Below are 24,683 nucleotides of genomic sequence, written 5' to 3'. Positions count from 1 at the left end.
TATTACTATTTTTTTAGTATATTCCATTTTATATTTCTAAATTTTTAGTAAATTCCATTTTTTAAAAAATATACGGCCTTTTTATGATTTTAGTTCAAATATTAATTTATTGCTGTTTTATGATTTTAGTTCATATATTTCTTTATTGATTTTTTAATCCTAGATAAACAAAAACGGTTTGGAAATGGAGCCCTGCCCCACTCACCTATATCGCAATCGGTGATACGGAAATCTGCGTCAATATCATTCGAAGAAGGCTTCAATTTCGCTTGTGGCTTGACGCGCCACAATTCCCTCAGCATCTGCTGGTCGCGGCCAACAAGCTTCCGCTGCACAAGACTCTTTCAGGCCCATGCGTTGCCACAACCGTACTTACTAAGGATAGTGAGTCCGTCTACAAGGTCTTATAAATTAGTTAGACGTTATCTTTTAGGGAGGCGGCAACTGGAATCGACCCACAAACACAATTCATAGTTAAAAATGTATCTACATTTAATCCCATCAATAACATAACATGTCATCACTTCTATCAATAATAATACTTTTCACATATATTACATCAGTATCATTTACCTCTTCAGAGCCCCAAATCTCAATGGTAGATAGATAGTAAAATGGCATCTAATTATACACATCGACTTAAATTGCGTTGCATACACGATAATGCTAATTGTCCTGCACGAATACATCCTTCCAAATCATGTTAACAGATCCCGTGCTACACGCAGCTTCGTTCAAAAATCATTAATACTACTGAGGTATGATAATCAACCAAAAAGAACTTCTAAGACATGCACTCAAGCAGCAGGCAGAATGGCACAAATGACACCATAATTAAAACCGAAACCTCATATGCAATGCAGAGGTAAATATTTCAGGCAAAACCATAGTTGTGTGAATAATAGCAATACAAAGAAATATCAAATGTTAGGTACCAAAATGCCTATCAACAAAAATTAACATATAAGATATGATAATAACCAAAGAGAGCAACCATAGGGTTTAGTCGACCTCCTCAATCTTAGGACCAGCTCCACCCCCTCCACTGGGAGCAGGAGCATCATCATCATCCATGGCAGCCTCTCCACCTGCACCCTGGTACATCTTGGCTATGATTGGGTTGCAAATGCTCTCCAATTCCTTCATCTTGTCTTCAAACTCATCCGACTCTGCCAGCTGGTTAGCATCTAGCCACTGGATGCCCGACTCAATAGCATCCTCAATCTTCTTCTTGTCTGCTTCAGACAGCTTTGAGGCAATCTTCTCATCCTTGACAGTGTTCCTCATGTTGTAGGCATAGTTCTCAAGTGCATTCTTTGACTCCACCTTCTTCTTGTGTTCTTCATCTTCAGACTTGTACTTCTCCGCCTCATGGACCATCTTCTCAATGTCCTCCTTCGAGAGCCTGCCCTTATCATTAGTAATTGTGATCTTGTTTTTCTGCCCAGTAGTCTTGTCCTCCGCAGACACGTTCAAAATGCCATTGGCATCAATGTCAAAGCACACTGTAATCTGGGGAACACCTCTAGGAGCAGGAGGAATTCCTGAGAGCTCAAATTTTCCAAGCAAGTTGTTATCCCTCGTCCTCGTTCTCTCTCCTTCGTATACTTGGATCAGGACACCAGGCTGGTTGTCAGAGTAAGTAGAAAATACCTGCTCCTTCTTGGTTGGAATGGTAGTGTTCCTCGGAATCAACACAGTCATGACACCACCTGCTGTTTCCAAACCAAGAGATAGAGGAGTAACATCAAGAAGCAAAAGATCCTGAACCTTCTCATTACCCTCACCACTCAATATAGCTGCTTGGACAGCAGCACCATATGCTACAGCCTCATCAGGGTTGATGCTCTTGCAGAGTTCCTTCCCATTGAAGAAATCTTGCAAAAGCTGTTGAACCTTAGGAATTCTAGTGGAGCCACCAACAAGAACAGCATCATGAACAGTGCTCTTGTCCATCTTGGCATCCCTCAAACACTTCTCAACAGGTTCCATGCACTTCCTGAACAGGTCCATGTTAAGCTCCTCAAATCTGGCACGAGTAATAGTGGAGTAGAAATCAACACCCTCGTAGAGGGAGTCAATCTCAATGGTGGTCTGAGCAGTGGATGAGAGGGTCCTCTTAGCTCTTTCACAAGCAGTTCTCAATCGCCTCAAAGCCCTTGGGTTACCATTGATGTCTTTCTTGTGCTTCCTCTTGAATTCCTGAACAAAATGGTTCACCATTCTGTTGTCAAAATCTTCACCTCCAAGGTGAGTGTCACCAGCAGTGGCCTTTACTTCAAAGATACCTTCCTCAATGGTCAGAAGAGAAACATCAAAAGTTCCACCCCCAAGATCAAAAATTAAGACATTCTTCTCACCAACACTTGTGGCCTTCTTGTCAAGACCATAGGCAATTGCTGCTGCAGTAGGCTCATTGATTATACGCATCACATTAAGGCCAGCAATTACACCAGCATCCTTGGTAGCTTGACGCTGAGAATCATTGAAGTAAGCTGGAACAGTGACCACGGCATTCTTCACAGAAGAACCAAGATATGCCTCTGCAATCTCCCTCATTTTCATCAAAACCATAGAAGAGATCTCCTCAGCTGCAAATTGCTTATCCTCACCCTTGTAGCTAACTACAATCATGGGTTTCTCAGCAGGACCGGGAATGACCTTGAAAGGCCACAACTTAATATCACTCTGAACGGAGGCATCACTAAATCTCCTTCCAATCAACCTCTTAGCATCTACAATAAGCAAGCAAAAATGTTGATATTAATTTCTGAAATATTGGAAGACAAACACCATACATACAAAAGAGAGAAAAATGGAACCAGCAGGGTTGATACTGAAATTTCTATTTTCATATATTGGAAATAAATGGCAGCCAAAAGATGGCAAAATTAGTTTCACGCTATGGTTGGAAGGCCAAGTAAACAGAAAAAGAAACTCAACCTAATAGACGGAGAGGAACATGGAAAGGATCGCATATCAGAACAAGCAGTATAACATGAAAACCAAGTAAGTATCATGACCAGTTACACCAAGAATTAAGCACAACTTGATAACCACAAATCTGCACTCTGTAAAAAATTTTAACACTACTCTAACTAGTAACTATGCCATGTTAATCTAATGTGCAGACGTGGAACTTCAATTAAGAGAGCATATGTTAAAAATTATGAACCGAGTACATAAATAATAATGATGAGATTAACAATATTATATGCTTATTACCTTGAAATCCAAACAATATACAGTGATATTCAAATTCGTCTCATATGTTAATTAACCCTCACACTCGACATGAAAGGCAACATTTGGCAGTTTCTGTATCAGATCAAGGTTCAAATACTAACATTCACAAACTCAAACAAATCGCACACCCTCAAATAAAAAAATTACAGATCCCCAACTAACAAGACATATTCAGCATAACGTTACACCATATCTGGTATAAGTGATCCAAACAACGAATAGATGCTGAATTGAACAGTAAATATCAAATTCTAGCAGCAATGTAAGATCCAGTATTGTTACAAACCAAACGCAACAAGGAGAATCAAACATATTACCATACAGAGATCTACTACAGTGATACATAACACATCAAAACAGCAGAGCTAGATGTTAATTTAATATTTTCAAAACAACATATTAGTAATTCTTACCGAAAACAGTGTTGATAGGGTTCATGGCGACCTGATTCTTAGCCGCATCACCAATTAGCCTCTCAGTGTCAGTGAAACCGACGTAAGACGGCGTGGTCCTGTTGCCCTGGTCATTGGCGATGATCTCCACACGGTCGTGCTGCCAGACGCCGACGCACGAGTATGTCGTGCCAAGATCGATCCCGATCGCTGGACCCTCTCCTTTTCCGGCCATGGCTTTCTACCACTAGATCTGATGAATTCGGCGATAGAGAAGAATATGGTTTACGTGAGAAGAATAACAAAATTGGGGCGGGTTAGGGTTTTACTTTCGACGAGTATGAAGTGAAAGTCGCGAGAATTTATACCTATATATAGTGCATGCAAAGCTGAGGTTCACATTCTAGAATGTTCGAAACAAAGAATTAGTTGTCAGCCGTTGGATGGGTTTATAAGGGGAAATAATCAACGGTGATGGTTTGATTCAACTTTTCCAGTGAGTTTTGATTGGCTGATTGATTCAGAGTTGCCCACCACAAGCAGAGCCTTTTCCTTTTTGCCCTTCCGCTTCTCGGATATTTTTTGTGGCGTAGAGTGTTGTTAAAGAAAATACAGATTTGGAATTATTTAATGCAATATTTTAATGAGACTTTTTCTTTTATTGACTAAATTGGAATGCCAACTTATGCTAATTATCTAAAATAAATTCTGAAACACTAATTTGTAGTCTGAAACAAATCAAGCAATTGAGTAGACAAAACATTACTCATGGAAATAAAAAGAAATTCGAAAGAAACATTCATTTCAATTTCAAATGAGATCTGAGTAACAATGATACTAAAATCTAAAAATTTGGAAACAGCATGACACTAAAATCCCCAAATTCTAGGGCATTTACAAGCATTTCCAAGATCTCAGCCGCCAAAGCCGTAGAGAGTGCGGCCCTGCCTCTTGAGAGCGTAGACAACATCCATGGCGGTGACGGTTTTCCGGCGAGCGTGCTCAGTGTAGGTGACGGCGTCGCGAATTACATTCTCCAAAAAGATCTTGAGGACGCCGCGAGTCTCCTCGTAGATGAGACCGCTGATGCGCTTGACGCCGCCACGACGAGCCAGGCGGCGAATGGCCGGCTTCGTGATCCCCTGGATGTTATCTCTAAGCACCTTACGATGACGCTTAGCTCCACCCTTTCCCAAACCCTTTCCTCCTTTGCCGCGCCCAGACATTTTCCTTTGATCGAGATGAAATCTTTTAGTTTTGTGTTGCAGTAGTTGGTGAATGGTTCGTTCAAAACTCGACTGCGTTTATATAAGAGGCGGGTGGAATTGGATTTTACTGACAGCCGTTGGATTAAAGATTTAAGGAACGGCTACAGATGGCAATCCGTGTTAACGTTGATGGGCTTTCTTACACCGTAGATAAGAGACGGATCAAGGGTGGGTAGTTGGCAGATGGATGCTTGCTGCGGATTATGGTTTTTTAATGTTAGAGAAAAGTAGATTCATCTACGAAATTTGAATATTTCGAAATGGTCCACTCTACTCGTGGGTGGGAATTTCAGAATCCAAAATTCAATTTTTTTAATAACAAATGTAACATTTTATTTAAATAAATCCAAAGTTATTACATTATGATAAAAATCAGAATACTATACAATCGATACTTGCTATGATAGTATTAAAATATTAATCCAATTTTATAATAAGGCTTTATAATAAGTCGAGAAATGAACAGTATTATTTTATTAATAAGGCTCTTTTTGTTTGTATTTGTGGTTACAGGGTCGCGTTAAAGGTAATATTAATTATCAATAATAATTGATTACTTTTAATTATGTGTATTTAAATTATCAATATAAAGACATAATTTTATCAATATAACATATAAATTTAAATATCAACACAATGACGTAAATTTATCAACACAAGATAATTAATAAAATTATATATCTGTGTTGATATTTTTAACATACAAAATTATAATTAGTTATAAGTTATAGTTATTATTGTAAATTAATTGAAATTAGTTAATAGTTATTACTGTAAATTAGTTAGTATCTATACAATATATAAAAAGGGAGTTTTGGAGATATTTAAGAAAATAAGGGGAGTTTTAGGGATATTTAGGAAAATGCCCTTTTAAAATAAATTTTATTATTTAAATATAAATATAAAAGGCCATTTAAATATTTGATTAAAAGAGTGAGTGGGCGGTTTTAATTAAGTGGAGTGAGTGGAGATTAGCAAAGATAATTTGATTCAATTGGCTGAAAAGATTTTAATCGAGATCCTTTATATGCAGCTTTACGGTTTCTTTTGTGATATCCATCATCTGAACTTTCTAAGTTTCTTATGCATGTATATAAACTATTGTCGGACTAAATGCCGTCCTCACCTCTCATAGTCTAGAGCATCTAGATTGCAGGAGAGCTACGTTAAAACCAAAAAGGTAGGTGGCATACTGGACTTCAATCTTATGATGCAAATATATTCCTATTATTAGCAATTGTAATAATACTATTACTCCCTCCGTCCCGGATAATTCGGGTCACTTTGACCGGGCACGGGTTTTAAGAATTGTAATGAAAAGTGAGTTGAAAAAGTTAGTGGAATGTGGATCCTACCTTTATATATTAGTTTTATAATAAAATGTGAGTAGGAATGGAGTTAGTGGAATATGGGGTCCACTGCCAAAAATGGTAAAAGTGAAATGGGACAAATTATGTGGGACGGACCGAAATGGAAAACTGGGACGAATTATCTGGGACGGAGGGAGTATTTAGGAAATGAGAAGAATACGAATAATATGTACTTTAATAGGTATACAACTTTAATAAATTATACTCCTTCCGTCCCTAATAATTCGTCATCATTTGACCCAACACGGGTTTTAAGAAATGTAATAAAAAAGTGGGTTGAAAAAGCTGGTGAAATGTGGGTCCTTCTTTTATATATTATTAGTTTCATAATAAAATGTGAGTGTGAATTGAGTTAATGGAATATAGGGTCCACTACCAAAAATGGTAAAAGTGAAAAGTTACAAATTTTAAGGAACGGACGAAAAAGGAAATAAGTGATAAATTTTCAGGGACGGGGGGAGTAGTATATTGGATATTAAGTTTGATACCATGCTAATCCCAACCTACTCATACAAGTTTGAGATGTGGTCTTAGTTGAATTAAGTCTGTGATGGTCGGAAACCATAACTTCTTGGTGTTTGTAACAAAACCATAAACATGTCTAGACATATATGTAACAATAAATTATTCGCAAATTTAAAATACATATTCAAAATATGATCAAATAATATACGGAGTATATATAATTAAATAAATATATAAGAAAAATATTCCTAAGATTGGCCAACCCTACAATTTTCTATATAATCTTTTAAATCCAAAATTTATATAGTAGATTGAGTTAATGTTTTTAAATTTATGACTGTTTTAATTAATTTTGTAATGTCAGTGACAGTTTGAAATCCGTGAATGAGTTCATTCCTATTGAAGTTGCTCCAACATGCTCTCTGAATTTTGATATGATGATGTTGGGGTTGGTTTTCTCTCAAGTTCGTTATGTTTTTTTCATTTCTGCAAATAACATTCGATTTGCTTACCATAATCGATGATGATACCCAGGATAATCGAGGCAATGATGGTGGTGATCAGCCATGGAATCAGGAGAGGACGCTGCTAATGTATCTGTAGAGGAGAAATCAAAATCGGCTACTACGAGGCAGAATGAAAAGCTCTATGCTGAGGAAGGGATGCAAAATACAAAGATGAGAAAAGCAGATAAGAAAAGGCGGAAAAACGAAAACCAGACGAGTACAATGGAACACGATTGAGTCACGGAAATCCTCCGCCATGGAAACTGGTGATGAAGACGAAAGTCACGGAACAAAGAAAAACATATTCGAGCTACCTTGTGGGCTAGACTTTGGATAATGAATAGCTAAAAAAGAAGACAAAAACAATTTTGAAGGCATTTTTTGCCAATGTCACAACCAAAGAAAAATGGGTCGGATACTCTTATATGATTGCTGAAATTTTGATTTCATGAAGATAAACTAGCTCCAAATTGACAAATAGTCCTAATTGGCAATTCATCTATTGTTCACTTGATTGTTTGGTCTGCTATAAATGGGGTTGTCTTCAAAATTTGTATTTTGCCTTTTTTCAAAAGCTGGCATTTGTAGTCTTCTCATTCCTATGCCAAAGGAATCTGAAAATGTAAATATGTATTAGTACAAGAAGTGTACTATAATTCATGAGAAAGATAAGAGTCATAAAAATAAAATCTTTGAGTAACATAATTTCGAAATTATGTGAAATTAATTCTGTATGCAAAAAGTGAAAATATTCCCAAAACTGTTTTTACTGTAAACAAAAATAGAAACCCTATTAAATACAATAATTTTTCCTACAATCAATTGAGTTTTTAGTATCAATATATGTAATCTAATTTATATTTTGGTAATTAAATTGAAGATGCAGTATTACATGCTTCAGATCTTACTCTAAGTGGATATGCATTTTAAGTATGCTATGAGAAAAGGAGTAGAGGATAATGTAATATTATGATGTATAGTGATTTATATGCATCCATTAAGGTAATACTCCCTCCGTTCCATATTAATGGAGGCGAAACTTTTTGGCACGGAGATTAAGAAAAAATTGTGTTAGGTAAGTTAAGTAAAGAGAGAATAAAGTCGAAAATGAAAAATGTAGAGAGATGAAGAGAGAAAAAAGTAAGAAAGAATAAGGTAGGTGTGGAAAAATGTGTTGACTTTTACTAAAAAAGAAAATGACTCTATTACTATGGAACGTACCAAAATGGCAAAATGACTCTATTATTATAGAACGGAGGGAGTATATAAGACCTAAATCTTTATATCGATTTTGTTTGATATGCAGAGAAAACATTTGATACCTTTTTCTGTTATATGTTGCTGAAGTAGAGTAGATCTTAGCCAACCACGCATTATTTGATTATATAGTTTTTATTGGTATAATGAATTGTTATTGTATTTATTTTTGGGTTTAGAACTTGATGTAACGATTTTGTTTCTCATATCTTAAATATGAATTCACAATTTTTAGTAAGTGCAGATAGAAAATTAGTTGGGATTAGTTGGGTCGTGCTATGCGCGGGGGAGATAGTGAATCACAAATAGATAATTGTGCTAAGATTCAAAGCTCTACATATTTTTTTTGTATTATACAAACACTCAAATGTTTGAATTCATGTTCATTTTTAGCAACTGAAACCTAATTATGCATATTAATGTTGATATAAATTTTAGAACAATATGCTTAGCATTAAATTTAAAGTATTAACGTACACACATAAATCACACTAATTCATCCCCGCCCCCCCCCCCCCCCCCGGCTAACGACATTCGTAGTAATCAAAGAGTACATGATAAGGTATCTATATAATCTATATAATTATATCTATATAAAGCCACGATTTTTTTGGGGGAAATCAGATGGATTTTCACTCATTTATAATACTCCACATCTAACCAAGTTAACCAATAGTTATAAGAATTACTTAAAAAACTGCTTTTACATCTTTTGACCAATAGTTAATAGTACTAATGCAGGTTATCAATCATTCAAAGAAATCAAATCAGTTTGCAAATTCTGAATTTTCTTTATTTTAGTTTATGTATAGAAAATAAGTAGACAACTTAGATACAAATGATCTATAAATATTAGTTCGAATGATTCTCTCTTTACCATCTTACAGTTTTTCTCTCTCTACGACTCTACCTTATGGTGGATACAGTAAGTTGATGGAAGCTTGGAGGAAAGCTTGCTTTGAGCCTATGTTGGCCCTCCTTCGCCGTTTCGGAGCAAGATCAAGCATGGTGAGTTCGCCTCATTCTTATTAATTAAATAGTAGTGTTGTTTTTGGTTGCTGTAGTGATATTTGAATGAATGAACTAAATCTACAATAATAATTTTTTGGTTGATGCAGTGAGATTTGGAGAAGTGAGACAAATAGAAGTTCTGTATCAGCGTAACCTCCACTTCGTCACCATTGCTTTACTACAGAGAGTTGGAATTAAGTTTGAGATTATTTTTATCATGGGCTAGGCTTAATATGTATATGTTGCTATAATAATAGTCTGATAATCATTTATAGCTGTAAATCTGTTTTCATATATTTAACTCTATAAAATTTGATAGGTTTATAAATTGGTGCAAAAATGTTTGGATGCATCTTAAATTAAAAGATGGGTGATTTAAGTACAAAGTTGTGTATCGTAATTTAAATTCTTTTGATATAAATTGAATACAAGATGCAATATCTTGATGAAAAATGCCATTAAATTGTCTCACTCTCAATGATGTATTCCTACTATGAGGCCCTTATAATTTATGTGTTTCGAAGTAATATACTCCTCCCGTCTCAAGATAAGCAAGTCATATTCCTTTTTTGGAATGTCCCACTATAAATGAATCATTTTTCTTTTTAGCAAAAAAATCTGTATCCTACTTTATTCTCCACCTACTTTATATGGAATTAAAGAACAGTTTTTCGATTAAAAAGACTTATATATATGGAACCGCGCATAGCACGGGTCGAAAACTAGTTATTGAAAACCATGAACTTTACAGTAGCGTATTGTTGTATACTCCTTTCATCTCACATTAGGAGTCCAGATTGATTCCGACACGAATTTTATGAAATGTAAATGAAAGTTGGTAAAAAAAATAAGTAGTAGAATGTGAGTCTCATCTATCATAATATAAAGGAGCAGTTTTTGTGATGCCACCGTGGCACCATTTGGGCGGGAAACTAGCATTAAAACTTACAATCATAGCTATCATTCTTGAGCAATGCGAAAGGTTTTCTAGAGCAATAAAATAGATGTCATCTTGAGCAATGCATAAAGTAATCTAGAGAATTGTAAATAGCAGATTCATCCGTCTAGCATGTCCTTTATAGACTAAATAAATGAGTATAAATTTCTTTAGAGCATCAAGTACTCCATCTTAAAATTCTTCTATAAATAGAGAGTGAATATGTGAAAGATATTTATGCTATAATAAATAAAGCAGATGCAACGGGCTGGAAATTTGAGGGTGATTAGGTTTAAACGACGAAAGACGGCTACACAGCAGAGAATGGTGGAGGAGATTGTCCGCTTTAGAAGATTTGTAGGGAAAGCAGGGAGGAAATCGGGCAGCATGAACTGGGTGAAATCTGGTGTCGGTGCGGTGGCTGCCGGTATTCGACTGATGGCGAAGCAAGGAAGGCGATGAAGGGGATTTGCTGTGCGGAGAAGTGGGTGGCGATCCAAGGAGACTTCTCCCGGCTGATTTTCCCTCCTTGTTGGGAAATTGCTGTCGTGCCTCTTCCTTGGTCTCCAGCGCTGCCCCGGAGAAGAAGAAGATGTTGATCAATTTGCTCTCTACAGAATGATGTTTTGAAGCGAGGTTTTCAGCGCGTCGCTCTTTAATTACACCCCATCCGATCCATTTCAAGTTTCTTAATCGGCCACTAGAAGTGGGGGGGTCGCAGAGAGAGAAAGAGGCAAATAGGCGAGGAGGGAGTGGAATATTTGTTGTATTCATTTTTGTTTATAAACTTTCCCAAATGTAAGTATTCTTCTAGAGACATTCCATTCAGCCTAACATATCGAAAAAACATTGTAATGTGATTAGGTGGCGCTGAGATTTCAGGATAATATGTGGATAATGAGGTTTTAATGGTTTAGCCCCTTTTGTAGTCGGTTATGCTGTTTCCTCTATCTTAATTTCTGTAGAAGCAGAGGGAGGGATTGACGGCGTGGGTCGGGGATGAAGGAGTTGTGTGCTGGAGAAGGAGATGGTGTGTGGCGTGTGGCGTGTGGGTGTGTTTTTTTGTTTAACACCATTTTAGTAGTTAAGTATTATTTTTTTCGCTTTAATCGTGTTTTCAGTTAATAATTGCCTGCCCATTTTTTTTAATTAAATCTGGATTATTTATGTATACTCTCAAATATTTTTATTATATTTTGACTATAATATTTAGTCTCAAATACTTCCTCTGTCCCTCAATAATATGCACTATTTTCTTTTTAGTCGTCCACAAGAATATGTATTTTCTAATTTTGGAAAGTTTTTCTCTCTAAGACTATCTCTAACCATTTACACCAAACTCAAAACCATTTTTGAGTATACGTCACACTAAAAAGTAGTTATACTTCACATTTACACTAAATTCAAAAGCTACACCATTTTTGAATTTTTGTCTCACAATATTTTTTCAGTAACACCATATTTGGTGTTGTTTCACAAAAAACACCAAAAATGAGTTTAAGTTTGGTGTATGGTTGGAGAAGATTTATAGACCAAAACTCATTTTTGGAGTATGGTTGGAGATGGTCTAATGAGGTGAGACTATTCTCCACTAACAATACTTTATTTATTTTGTCTTTCTACCTCTCTTACTTTACCAATTTGTATTAAAACCCGTGTCGATCCTAAAGTGCATATTCTTTGGGGTCAGAGGAAGTATTTTTTACTCTCTCTGTCACACAATGTTTGTTCCAGATTGATCCAGCGCGATTTTTAATAAATTGTTTTACTTTTAATTAAATGAAGGTGTGTAGTGGAAGAGTGTATTTAAAATTAAAATGGATTGAGAGAAGTACAAATGACTTTTTGTTGTTATTTATAAATGTTTAAAATTATTTATAATGTGTTGAATACTTATTTTAGTTAGTTTATATTCTTAATTATAAATATATTTTTATATTATTTACACTATATTTTCTATTTAAATTATTTAGTAGAGTAGTTGTTAATATATCTTCGAAATTTTATTGTCCCGTGCATAGCACGGGTGGTAACACTAGTTTTTATAATAATTGAGTTTATTATAAAATGTAAGTGAAAAGAGATTAGTGAAATGTGATGCTTATTACTACTACTATTTATGGAAAGAGTAACCCAAGACTTCTAATGGATTACAGTCTACCGACGAAAAAAATTGCTACAATTCAATACCGACAAGTAGGTATGCTAATGATAGGAGAATAAAAGGTGTAAATTATATCAACATAACTTTATTTCTTAGTATAATTTACTTGCCATTGAAAACAGTTTAAATTGAGACAAGAAAGATAAGAGAGAGTAAGAGTAACCACATTAGGGCCGGCCCCGGTGGCCTACTGCTGGACGAGGGGAGCCGGGGCGGGGGTGTGCAACCGCGTGCACTGCGTGAAAGGGGCAGTGGGGGTGGTCTCGCGGCGACCGCCGCCTATTTTCTCTAATTATTTTCGTCCAATAATTTTTATTCTAGTCCAATTAAAAATAATGTGATTCGTGGTTGTGGCGTCGTTGTTTATTGGGTTGGACAAGTTTTTGTGGTTGTGGCGTGGTTATTCCGTCTTATTGTGGACACTCTAAAGTAGGTAAGCGAATAATGTACAAGTGATTAATGGTCTTGGCTTTTTCCAAAAAAAAAAATGAAAATAACCAAACTTCGTTAAGATCTCAAAAAAATAATTCAATTTAATTGGGACGGATAAGAATTTTTTTTTCACTCACAATTAAATTGAAATTAAATCAATCGAGTGTTTGTGATTCCCACCATTCCAATACCACCTTCTTTCTATGTACATGGTAACAATAGATATTATTCTATTCTTAATTAAGATGGAGAAAATTAAAAAAAAAAAAAACTTCATTTTATGAAAAATTATGACATACTTTTAAAATGATTCTAATGGCATTTATAGATTCAAATTGGCCGTAGAGCCTAAGCTTAATATGATCACAATGGTATTTTACTCCCCTTCAACTAGAAAGATTACCACATTAATAATTAATTCAATTTTACTTGAATACAATGGTAACACAAAATAAACCATATCCGCACATATGGACGGAATACATGCACAAAAATGCCATACATAACAGTTAACCAAAAAAAATGAAGTGTTTAATTATCTTGATCCTCTTCCCATAATCCCATAGCTTTGACAACAAAAGCCGAACAAGCAACAATGGTGGCTGCGAAAATAGGCGGCACAAACATATCGATTCTCGACCGCTTAAAAAGCGAAGCATGGAAGCACAAATTCTCAGCCGGAACATCTAACGGCAGCCTAATGGAGGCAGCCGCTCCACTGCACGCCTGCGATGTTGGATTAACAGCCGAAACAAACGCTATCTCCGGGGTGAAGGACGCCACGGCCACCGTCGCCGTCAATATAGTCGTCCACGTGGCGGCGTAGACTAGCACGGGCCACCTTGGACGCGGCAGCAGCCTTTCCAGTATTGAGTTTGCCATATTTAGTGCACGAATTGTTGTTGTTGTTTACTAGAATGAATAGAATAAATAGATAGATGATCGTGGACCTAATCTCAACTAATTTTAGGAATGGTTTGATTTGTTAGTTGAGTTGGATAGGGTAGTGGCGAATGGCCCTCTAACTCACTCCTCAATATCCACCCTCTCTCTCTAAATTAATATAAGTAGTACGGAGTACAATTTAAAATTAATTTAATTGTGTAAAAAAAACAACAACAAAATTGATAATATAAATTTCAATTGTGCATCCTTCAAAGAATTTGTTGATAACCCTTTGGTTTTTTATGTTTTTGTGCTTTTGGTAACAAGTGAAAAACGTGAAATAATCTCACTTGCTAAATGGATCATCAAGGAGAGCAAAAGCGATTAGCAAATCAACTGGATTTCAATTCCATCAACTGTGGGTACCCATAATTTAATCAAGATGAAAGACTGACATAACATACCAACAATTTATAGAGTTTAGTGCAAGTCAAATTACAGCAACACTTCATTGCATTTGGATACCAACTTATATAAAACATTCCGACTGTTTCAACACAAAAGCCTCGGCACCTCAACCGTTTCCCCTAACCTCTCAGGCTTCAGCACCAAAATTTCATAACCTCTGCAATTCAAGAACTCTACTACCAACGTTTATCATCGCCAGTAACTTTTTCTGGGTTTTCGGCTCTCCAAAACCCGGCCAAAACCAGCCAACGCATCTGAAAATTTACGGATTTTAAGGAAACCCCTTATCATAGCTGCCTCATTCTGTGAAAATCTTGCTTTCACCATTATCTTGTCAACGAGTTTCACTAGTGTCTCCTCCATGTTCAAAGAACAAAGCCCTTCAGCCAACATATTGAATGAAGAAACGTCCGGGAGATAGCCTTTCTCAGCCACTTCAAGTGCAAAATCAACAGCTTCGCCTATGGGGCCACCACCAGAGCAGAGCCCCCGGAAAACAATCTTGTACGATATAGCATCGGGAGGATCATTCTTCTCCTCCATTTCCCTGAAGAGCTGCATCGCTTCTCTCACTTTTCTCCTCCTGAAAAGCACCTGCACCACAGGATTATAAGCATGCGGAGTCAAAACCATTCCTTTCATCTGGAGGCTTCTGAGAAGCCTCGTAGCAACCTCGACTCTTCCAGCTTTACACAGCCCTTGAATCAAGGTTCCATATGTCACCACATCTGGCTCACACCCGTTTGAAGTCATTGTCTGCACAATATCCGCAGCCTTTTGAATATCTCCTTCTCTACAAAAGTAGGAAAGGAGGGAATTGTAAGTGAACTTATCTGGTTTCAGCCCCTCCATTATCACCTGGTCCATAAGCTGAGCAGCCTCATCCACCCTCTTGGCCTTGCAGAGACCATCAATCAGAGTGTTATACGTGACCAGATTTCTCGAGACCCCTTGAAGTTCCATCTGATCAAAGATCTCCTCTGCTTCTTCAATTTTCCTGATCTTGCAGAATCCATCAATCAGAGTGTTATAAGTTATCACACTTCTTGCACAGCCACTCGATTCCATATCCTTAAGTAGCCTCAGTGCTTCCTCAAGCTTGCCTTTGCCACACAGGCAGTCAATCAATATGTTGTAAGTGAACTCATCTGGTTCACATCCTTCCATCTTCATCTCGGAGAATAACTCCATTGCAATGTTGAAGTTGCTGGTTAAACAAAGACCTTGTATGAGAGAGTTAAAAGTCGATACATCAGGAAGAATACCCTTGCTAGTCAAGCTGCGTGCAAGCTCAGTAGCTTCTTCTACCTGATTGTCTTTACACAAGGTGCTGATTATGGCATTATACGTGACAGCATTCGGAGAGCAATCTCTCGAAAGCATTTGATTGAGAACTTCCATTGCCTCTTTGACTTCACCCTTCTTGCAAAGTCCAGATATCACCGTGTTATAGGTGAAAACGTCGGGATCAAACCCCTCTTGCAGCATCAAATCCAAGATCTCTAGAGCATGGCTCACATGCCCTGCTTTGCACAAACCACTTATCAAAGTATTGAACGTGAACTTATCTGGGCAAAACCCCTCATTAACCATCTTTTGCACAAATATCAGAGCCTCCTCGATCCTGCCCTCCTTGCAGAAGCCGTTGATCAACACATTTATAGTCACACTACTCCACTGGCACTGAGCCGCCACCATTTGCTCCCTCACCCTCAAAGCCCCCTCGAGATTCCCTTCCTCTATGTAACCCTGCATTATTGTGGTGAATGTCTTCTCATCCGGCGCTAAACCATACTTAGGCATCTCCTCCATCAACAAAATCGCAGGCCTTATCTGATGCGCCTTGCACAAAGCCTTTATCAATATATTGAAAGTCGAAATATCAGGTTTAACGCCACTGTTAATCATCTTAGAATGCACACTTTCCACTAATTTCAACTTATTCCCATCAACAAGAACATTCAATAGAAAGTTATAAGCATGAGTTCCTGGCCTCACTCTAAATTCTTTCTCCATCACATCAAGCACACTAACGGCTTCATCATAAAGCTCAAATTTTGCATAACTACCAATCAAGATAAAGAATACGCGCTCTACAACATCAATATTCGAGAGCTTCATATGATTCAAAACTTTCCTGATGGAATCAAAGGACCCCACACTCCCTAGCTTTTCAAGAATCTCCTCGTATATAGGCAACGCGGGCACGAAATTTGGCTGCTCCGAGGCCCACTGGAACAGGCGGAGGGCCAATTTTTCATCCTTCTCGTCGCGAAGGCAATCCAAAAGTTGCTTTGGAGTAAAGTCCGGCGACAGTAGAGCATTAGATATAGCCGAGGGGACGGCAGAAGAGAGCTTTGCCGACGGCCGTTTTGCTGAATTTCTAGAAAATTGAAATGTGATTAGGTATGGTGGGCTTGAAGGATACGAAGCGAAGCGGTGAATGAGATTGTGGGAAAAAGTCCATGGGTGGCACTTGAGGTTGAGAGAAGGAGAGAAAGCCATTGCGGCAATTAAACAAACATCTGGCGGGGTAGTTGGGTATGTTGGAGAGAAAGATAGTCGGATAAGCTCGGGCTTCAGCCCACTGTAAGAAGCACGAAATTCTCGATTTCGACGGCGAAAAAAAGCGTAGAGTTAGAGGCGATATTTCAGTTGATTTCAATGTTGCCGATTAGCAGCAAATGGATAACTTTTCTCCCTTTAATTTCTTTTTTATTTTTATCAATATGGAAATCTATGTCAATGTGACCAATTTCTAAAGACTAGTTTATTTGAGAAAAAAACCAATATAAAACATATGAACACATATATAGAATATAAAACGTGCATAATATTGTTATCATATATTAATAATTTGTATATAAATTTTTTATATTTTTGGAACAATAAAACATAATTAATACATATTTTAATTCAAATTTAAATTAGCTACATTTATTATTATAATATATACTTAATACATCAAATTACTAATATTACTCCTTGTATTGATTTGATATTATTCAAGTTTTATGTGCCAGACACACCATTTATTGAAATAGTAATATGACAATTTCCTAATGCAATGTTAGCATTTTATCTTTAACTCATCTCAATTTTCACATCACTATCTCTATAATTCATTTTAATTATCCGACACATTATTGTTGGTGTTTAAGCACGCGGCAATTGCACTCGACAACGCCCGCTTGGGCGGCATTCGGCGGTCTCCCCTCCCCGCAATAAGCATTGATCGGACTATTGATTGGCAACGAGACTCGTTGCGAATGCTCTCACTTTGAAAAGAATGAAACAAGCTCAACAAACGCTAATCCCCAACGTGCTGGCTGTAAGAGCAACATTTGATTGGTCCAGTTCAAGTCATGCGGATCGCCCCCCTCTTTATCCTAAGCCGTTGATAAATATAATCCGACGCTCCAAATTTCCCCCCTTTTTCATCTCATCTCAATCCCACTCTGCTACTTAAACCAACAGCAGCGCCAAGTAAATTTGACACGCACCGCATCTCGCTCCACCTTCGCATAATCACATTCTTGTTCTTCGAATTCGCCGATTACATTCTAGTGGCTCCAAGAAATGGAAGCAGGAGGAGGTAAACTGAAGAAGGGAGCTGGTGGCCGGAAGGGCGGCGGTCCAAAGAAGAAGGCGGTCTCCCGGTCCGTCAAGGCTGGCCTCCAGTTCCCCGTGGGAAGGATCGGTCGGTATCTCAAAAAGGGCCGCTACGCCCAGCGGGTGGGTTCCGGTGCCCCCGTTTATATGGCTGCTGTGCTTGAGTACCTCGCAGCTGAGGTGCTCCCCTCCCCTCTCTCATGCATTTAAGCCCTAATTCAACTAATCCACATTTTAGGTTTTATGCTGGGTATTTTATTTCAGGTGTTGGAATTGGCAGGGAACGCGGCGAGGGACAACAAGAAAAACAGGATAATTCCGAGGCACGTGCTGCTGGCGGTGAGGAACGATGAGGAGCTCGGAAAGCTGCTCGCCGGAGTGACGATTGCGCACGGCGGAGTGCTGCCTAACATCAACCCGGTGCTCCTTCCGAAGAAGTCGGACAAGGCTGGGGCCGCTGAGAAGTCGCCGTCCAAGGCTGGCAAGTCACCTAAGAAGGCCACTGCTTAGTTTTCGATGATATGTCAATGTTTTTTTGGAGATTGGGATTGGGATGTTGTAGAGGTTGATTTGCTGTTGTTATGTAGGATTGGATGTGTTTATAATTGTAGTTGTATCCTGCTTTGCCATCACTCACCAAATACTCCATTTCTTTTCTAAGCCTCCTCTCATGTTATTCAATACTGTTTAACAACTATGTTAACGCATACGCGCATATTTTCTGTTGTTGATTCATATGTTTATAAAAGAACCTGATGTTGGAATTAGAGATTAGTACTCCATATCCGTATAAATAGTATTATCGAAAGAGTGGTGTTTAGTTTGAAAGAAATAAGACAGACGAGAGGAATTTGGGTTAGTGTTTACCCATCTTTACCAATAAACGCTACAAAGCTTTACAATGCAAACATCTATATGAATACTCCTGCATATGCTTCAAAAATTGTCGGTTTTGTTTTACATGCAAAGATCTATACCAACACACCTCCACACAGTTCAAAAATCGCTGGTTTTAAATAAATCTTGAACTTGAACTGGCTTGGCAAGGTGTTCGGCGGTTTTGGTTTTGGTTCTAGTTCAAAAAACCACTGGTTTTGGGCATGCCCATATTTAATCGGATAAATTGTCATCATATGACGGATGAGAGTACGATATCCCACCTTCATTAAATTCGTAGACTTTATTGCAATAGTTACAACGTGCATTAAATTCTGATGTCATCTCTTGAGATAGCGGATCAACACTAATTGAGACATTCTTGTAATGTTTAACAAATAAAGAAATAATTGATGATAACTTAGACTTTTTTACTGCTTTGTGGTACGGGTGGAGGAGGGGGATGTATGTCCTGAACAAGAAGAAGATATATTGAAATTGAAGTATGAGAATGAGAGTTAAAAATAGAGATTGAGAAGATTATTCATTGTCAACACAAGAATAGGATGAGTAGAAATAATGGAGAATGAGTATTTATAAGAGAAACTGGCTGTTTCTGACCACTTTTCTGCAACACTACACTGGAAAAGCTTGAAAAAGCCTACATCGTAGCCTGAAACCTACTTTGAACTGTTGAACCGGCAAACCGGCGGTTTCGGTTTCTCAAATTCTTGAACCTGAACCAAACCGTCCGAAACGCCGAACTGTTCGGAGGTTCGTAACCGTCGCGCCGATTCCGAGTTATGAACCGGCGATTAATTGCCAGTTCAGTTCGGTTTGTGCAGGTCTATATACGAATAAGGAGGTGTTTGGTTAGGCTTTTTTGTTTCACTAGAAAAGGAATAACTCTTGTTAATGTTTCTATTTTCATGGCATTCATGTTACATAACAAATGTTTGGTTTGACCATTATCATTTATGGAGTTCAATTTCCTATGTTTGGTTTAACTTTCCTCTTTTTTTAAACAACCGACTCTTATTTTGTAACATGAAGTTTGGGCAGTGAGCATAACTAAAGGAATGACTTTTAATTAGGCGGGCCAAAGCAATTAATGCGGGCCTCGCAGAAACGGTAAAATGCAAATCAAACAATAGAAATGGATTGTATTGATACATTTAATGCTACTAAAAGGCAAACCATGATTAAAGTAAAGTAATGTAGCAGGCTAAGTGTTGTATAGTCACATAGTAGTATTTTACAACACAAAAGACTCAAAATCACCAACACAAGATCACACACATTAGATTCTGCTATGAAACAACCACACAGAACTTTAAAAAAAAATATGATTCGATTGGTAACAGTTCTTAATATCACAAAGAAAACACATTTCAAGCTCCTTTAGCTTGTCAGACTTCAAATCCAAGGATCGTAGTAGTTGACATGTGAGGTCAAACAATAAATCGGAGGGAGAATGAGATTTAGAAAACCCGAATTTTAGAGAGAAAGAGGGCAAACGTGATCGAAGGATGCTTATAAGGACACTTGGTCTTTGAGGCCCAAACAAAAAGACATCAGAGCAGGTCGGACTGGAAATAGGGATCAGTAATGGATTTGGGTAATGAGCTTGCAGTGTTGCGCTGAGATTAATCACACAAGTATACTATTTCCTCCGACTCTGAAAAGTATGAATATTTGATTCGACATCTATGATTGGTAAAGTAAAAGTGATTAGATATTTTATTTTTAGTAAAAAAAAATGACTCATCTTAGCTGGAAATCGAAAAAGAATACGAATCAACTTAGTCAGTGAAGAGAGGAAGTATTACCATTCGGATTCATTTAGCGACAATTATTCAAAACATTCATAAAAATTACAAATTCGAAAGATATGACGTACTATAAGCATCACTAAAATATTTGGCTTTATTAAAATATAGTACTAAGCTAACGTCATTTCTACGTTTCCTTTAGAGTTAATAATTATCGTTTTTTAATAGTCTTGTCTATAATTTTCAAAGATGAAAATGTAACTCTATAAAAACCAAATGTATTTCTTAAATTAGACAATTGCATTTTGATCGGATTTGTAGGCGAGGTGAATGGACAATAGACATGTAAAAGCCAACAGAAGGACCCAAAGTAACGGATCTTAAATCAAATGTAATTCCGTACGGCAGATATCGAAGCCTCTCTATATAAACAATCCCAGCACCACTGCAACGAAATCAACTAACTTCTTTCCCCTGAAATCAATCATCCCCACAAGTATCCTGAAATGGCGCCAAAGGCGGAGAAGAAACCAGCTACGGCAGAGAAGAAACCGCCGCGGCCAGAGAAGAGTGTTGGGGCGAAGGAGGGCGGTGGGGAGGCCGGGAAGAAGAAGAAGAAGGTGAAGAAGAGCACGGAGACGTACAAGATCTACATATTCAAGGTGCTAAAGCAGGTGCACCCGGACATCGGCATCTCCAGCAAGGCCATGGGGATCATGAACAGCTTCATCAACGACATCTTCGAGAAGCTTGCCATGGAGTCCTCGCGTCTCGCCCGCTACAACAAGAAGCCTACCATCACCTCGCGCGAGATCCAGACCGCTGTCAGGCTCGTTCTGCCCGGCGAGCTCGCCAAACACGCTGTCTCCGAGGGAACCAAGGCCGTCACCAAATTCACTAGCTCTTAGCCTCCTCATTTTTACTCTCTTCATTTCATTCATTCCATGGATTATATATCAACATTCTGGATTTCCAAAAATGACATTCCTAATAAAATTAATTTCGGATTACCTGGAATTCTATATGTTTTGGTTTTGATTAGGTTGATACAATGAACATGGCATTAAGGTAAAGGAAAACAAATCAAGTATTCATAGCTTTTATTGAAAGCGTAGATGACACATGCTGTGTACATCATAAACAGACTGAAACCTAATGAGGAGATTGAGTTATGATATAATGTGATGAGCCATTGCATTCCAACAAATTCAAGCGCATTTATTTACGAAATTATTACATAGATGAGACAGCAATATAGTATTTGAAAAGCCACTTGCCATTAGCAATAAGCAAATTCAACATGGTCTAAAAGTAATAGCATCTGGTTTCTGCTACTCTTGTACTGTAAAAACAATAAAATGTCGGAAAGTACCCGTCTCCAGAAGCATCCAATTGGCGACACAAACTCAACGAAGACAAAGCACAAAACTTCACCACAATGAAACTAATCCATTGCTTCCATCTTCTTTTCCATAAAACGGTCATGATTCTGATTTTTATCAATCTCCTACCTAGAACCTGCCATTGATGTAAAATGCAACATTGAACATTAGGCAACCGCAAATAAGCTTCTGAAAAACAGCTATGTGCCCAGCTATTAAATGAAAAGGCATGAAATTGCATGCATGCGGAGTTCAGGAAATCTCATCCCACAGAGAGATTGTGCATTTGTATAAGAAGTCCTTTCTAATTTCAACTAAATGCTACTTTATTGGTTACTTTGCTCCTCTTTCTCTCAGAAGTGGAGTATATCAATTTGGAAATTAAAAACATGACAACAGTTAACATTCAAGAATTCTTGGAATCCTAGTTCCATGATTTGTACATATTCCCCATACAAGAAGATGTTAAGGATTGTATGAATGCACATCGACTTGCCTGGCTAACTAAGGTCAGGTAAGTGACAACTGCATAAAGGCTGCTTAGTACTTAAAAGAAGGCAACTTTACATTTTAGCTACCTCAAAATTAGTTAAGCAATATTTACATCTGAAACCACTTTTTGAACTATGGATGTAAGATGGTTCCCAAGGAAATCAATTAAGATAACCTATTATTTATACTCCCTCCGTCCCACTAAGTGATGCATTCCTTTCGGTAATGAGATTTATTAAAATAATATTTATTGAGTTAAGTGGAAAAAGAATTAAATAGAGAAGTAAAGCTAGAATAAAATAGGAAAGAATAAAAGTGTTATTTTTTTGCTAAAAAATGGATATTGATAACTTGTAGTGGGACAACCAAAAAATTAATATCAATCACTTGTAGTGGGACAGAGGGAGTATAAATGAGTAAGCAATTTTCCAGTAAGGATGAAGTAACTAATCCTACAGCATAGTTTCAATAGAGTTAAGGATGAAGTACCAGTTGCATTGGCATTAAAAGCAGGACACCAACACTTTTATTCACAGAAATGAAAGGAACCCGAACCACAGAAAACGCCCTTCCCAAGCAATATCTGGTGCAGAATGTTCATGATAATCCACTTGGCAGCTTGCCTTATTTTTACACCCTAATACCCGGAAAACTACTAATCTACTAGAATGATTATTACTGTTCGAATAACATAACGATAATTTCCTTCTAAGAGAGTTTCATAACCCTCTAACTGCTTTCTGAGGCTTTCAGGCACCTAGTGTAATACTCACTGAGGAGGTTCCATATCAGTTTATGATTCTGGAAAATTACTACATAGACCACCTTGTCACCCATCCTAAGACTACGAAATCATTATTATGCATACATCATACTTACATGAATGCCAAGCTAGATTTCCAAGTGAAAGCTGTGATGTAATGAATCTTTTCGATCATTTCTCATCCAGCACTTCACCTGGATATTTTTCCTTTTATGACCGTCTAAGTACGATTAGATCAATCATAAACATGTATTGCAGCCAACAACTAAGAGCTCCTAATATCAATTCAACTACTGCACAAAGAACACTTAGACGGATAGATAAATATACGAAATACACATCTAATAGATATAATCAAATTGATACATGATTGCAAAGGGTTGGAAGCTGGTATAAACCCTATGTAAAGAAATGGTCGCACGAAAACTTGAACCGTGTCTCGTAATTAATAACTACCCTACTGGCAAGCATTGAGCAAACGAGCACGCATCAGCGAACGGCTTACTATATCACTACAACCATTACTACGAGCTCAATCATGTGCATCTTCCAGCATAAAACAGAACGCATAAAAACGGAAAACAAAAGTTCATCTCATACAAACCTCGGCGGCTCAGAATTGGCATTTAAATTCCGATGAAGAACTCGTCCACTCCCTGAATTTCCACCTTCAATAAGCTCCTTCAACCCTACATTCCCCACCTTGTCTTTCTCACGGTCGTCATCTCCGCCGCTCCCCATCTTCACAGCCTTGTTCAATTTCCTCTTTGGCGCGCCAAGCCTTTCGAAGTAATTGCCGTATATATACTCCGGTGTGTAGCCATTCTCCTCATCAAACAACATAATATGCCCGTGCCACTCCCAAACCCGATAATCGGAACCAGTCTCCTCCTGAAAACCGACGCAGATATGGTGCTCGCCTATCGCGATAGCCTGGCCGGAGTTAGGTTTGAGTTTCTCGATTTCGCCGCTGAGGATGGTACGGACGATGTCTTTCTCGAGCTTGGATTCTTCCTTGGCTAACTGCGTCTTGGAGGAGGAGGATGAGTCGTCGATTTCCGAATCGGATTCGGATTCGGAGAGGTTGAGGAGCAAATCGGAGAAGAGGAGGTCTTCGAGGGATTTGGCGGCAGAGGAGGGGGGCGCGGGATTGGGCGACGGGGAGCGGAGTTGGAGGCGGGACATGAGGGATTGGAGCAGCAGGTTATCGAAGTTGGGGGTGGCGGTGGAGGAGTTGAAGCCGCCGCTGCCGTTCATGTCTATTGGATTGAAGGTGAGAAGAGGGGTTTTGGAAACGGGTTTGGGGTTTTAGTTTTCTGTGTACTTTTTGCGAGGAAGATATTTATATGAAAAATGGACTAGTATACATTTTTAATTTAATTATT

At 37.9% G+C, this 24,683-nt stretch overlaps 7 protein-coding genes across 8 annotated transcripts; 2 read left to right on the top strand and 5 right to left on the bottom strand.

Annotated features, from left to right (window-relative positions):
- Nucleotides 1-834: 834 nt before the first annotated feature.
- LOC125203362 (heat shock cognate 70 kDa protein 2-like) lies at nt 835-3,989 on the bottom strand. The gene is made up of 2 exons (XM_048101688.1): nt 3,660-3,989; nt 835-2,735 (listed from the first exon to the last, which is right to left on the bottom strand). Exons 1-2 carry the CDS (start codon nt 3,871-3,873, stop codon nt 1,003-1,005), a joined length of 1,947 nt encoding a protein of 648 aa, XP_047957645.1. The 5' UTR covers nt 3,874-3,989; the 3' UTR covers nt 835-1,002.
- Nucleotides 3,990-4,413: 424 nt separating this feature from the next.
- Nucleotides 4,414-4,908, bottom strand: LOC125203363 (histone H4). The gene has a single exon (XM_048101690.1). The coding sequence runs from the start codon at nt 4,862-4,864 to the stop codon at nt 4,553-4,555; it is 312 nt and encodes a 103-aa protein (XP_047957647.1). The 5' UTR covers nt 4,865-4,908; the 3' UTR covers nt 4,414-4,552.
- An 8,547-nt stretch (nt 4,909-13,455) lies between these two features.
- On the bottom strand, nt 13,456-13,967 carry LOC125203343. Its single transcript, XM_048101665.1, has one exon. It carries the CDS (start codon nt 13,928-13,930, stop codon nt 13,580-13,582), a length of 351 nt encoding a protein of 116 aa, XP_047957622.1. The 5' UTR covers nt 13,931-13,967; the 3' UTR covers nt 13,456-13,579.
- Nucleotides 13,968-14,317: 350 nt separating this feature from the next.
- On the bottom strand, nt 14,318-17,071 carry LOC125205989 (pentatricopeptide repeat-containing protein At3g53700, chloroplastic). Of its 2 annotated transcripts, XM_048105235.1 has the most exons (2): nt 15,074-17,071; nt 14,318-14,995 (listed from the first exon to the last, which is right to left on the bottom strand). In XM_048105235.1, exons 1-2 carry the CDS (start codon nt 16,904-16,906, stop codon nt 14,591-14,593), a joined length of 2,238 nt encoding a protein of 745 aa, XP_047961192.1. In that variant the 5' UTR covers nt 16,907-17,071; the 3' UTR covers nt 14,318-14,590. The 2 variants fall into 2 exon arrangements, with proteins under 2 accessions (XP_047961192.1, XP_047961191.1); XM_048105234.1 differs by having other exon boundaries at nt 14,318-17,071.
- Nucleotides 17,072-17,879: 808 nt separating this feature from the next.
- On the top strand, nt 17,880-18,673 carry LOC125203454 (histone H2A-like). Its single transcript, XM_048101798.1, has 2 exons — nt 17,880-18,193; nt 18,278-18,673. The coding sequence occupies exons 1-2, from the start codon at nt 17,981-17,983 to the stop codon at nt 18,521-18,523; spliced, it is 459 nt and encodes a 152-aa protein (XP_047957755.1). The 5' UTR covers nt 17,880-17,980; the 3' UTR covers nt 18,524-18,673.
- A 2,372-nt stretch (nt 18,674-21,045) lies between these two features.
- Nucleotides 21,046-21,818, top strand: LOC125207189 (histone H2B.9-like). Its single transcript, XM_048106429.1, has one exon. The coding sequence runs from the start codon at nt 21,168-21,170 to the stop codon at nt 21,567-21,569; it is 402 nt and encodes a 133-aa protein (XP_047962386.1). The 5' UTR covers nt 21,046-21,167; the 3' UTR covers nt 21,570-21,818.
- A 40-nt stretch (nt 21,819-21,858) lies between these two features.
- On the bottom strand, nt 21,859-24,611 carry LOC125207188. The gene is made up of 2 exons (XM_048106428.1): nt 23,903-24,611; nt 21,859-22,179 (listed from the first exon to the last, which is right to left on the bottom strand). Exons 1-2 carry the CDS (start codon nt 24,553-24,555, stop codon nt 22,173-22,175), a joined length of 660 nt encoding a protein of 219 aa, XP_047962385.1. The 5' UTR covers nt 24,556-24,611; the 3' UTR covers nt 21,859-22,172.
- Between the last annotated feature and the right edge of the window lie 72 nt (nt 24,612-24,683).

Source organism: Salvia hispanica, chromosome 2 (assembly GCF_023119035.1).
Source record: "Salvia hispanica cultivar TCC Black 2014 chromosome 2, UniMelb_Shisp_WGS_1.0, whole genome shotgun sequence".
NCBI classification, from domain to species: domain Eukaryota; kingdom Viridiplantae; phylum Streptophyta; class Magnoliopsida; order Lamiales; family Lamiaceae; genus Salvia; species Salvia hispanica.
Note: the sequence above shows the minus strand (reverse complement) of the source record. Positions and strands in the feature narration are given on the sequence as shown.

Excerpts from the sequence above, each read along its gene's own strand:
- LOC125203454 (XM_048101798.1), top strand. The coding sequence starts at position 17,981 with ATGGAAGCAGGAGGAGGTAAACTGAAGAAGGGAGCTGGTGGCCGGAAG. Across the intron at positions 18,194-18,277 it reads TTGAGTACCTCGCAGCTGAG|GTGTTGGAATTGGCAGGGAA; the intron begins GTGCTCCCCTCC and ends ATTTTATTTCAG.
- LOC125205989 (XM_048105234.1), bottom strand. The coding sequence starts at position 16,906 with ATGGCTTTCTCTCCTTCTCTCAACCTCAAGTGCCACCCATGGACTTTT.
- LOC125207188 (XM_048106428.1), bottom strand. The coding sequence starts at position 24,555 with ATGAACGGCAGCGGCGGCTTCAACTCCTCCACCGCCACCCCCAACTTC.
- LOC125203343 (XM_048101665.1), bottom strand. The coding sequence starts at position 13,930 with ATGGCAAACTCAATACTGGAAAGGCTGCTGCCGCGTCCAAGGTGGCCC.
- LOC125203362 (XM_048101688.1), bottom strand. The coding sequence starts at position 3,873 with ATGGCCGGAAAAGGAGAGGGTCCAGCGATCGGGATCGATCTTGGCACG. Across the intron at positions 2,736-3,659 it reads CCCTATCAACACTGTTTTCG|ATGCTAAGAGGTTGATTGGA; the intron begins GTAAGAATTACT and ends TGCTTATTGTAG.
- LOC125207189 (XM_048106429.1), top strand. The coding sequence starts at position 21,168 with ATGGCGCCAAAGGCGGAGAAGAAACCAGCTACGGCAGAGAAGAAACCG.
- LOC125203363 (XM_048101690.1), bottom strand. The coding sequence starts at position 4,864 with ATGTCTGGGCGCGGCAAAGGAGGAAAGGGTTTGGGAAAGGGTGGAGCT.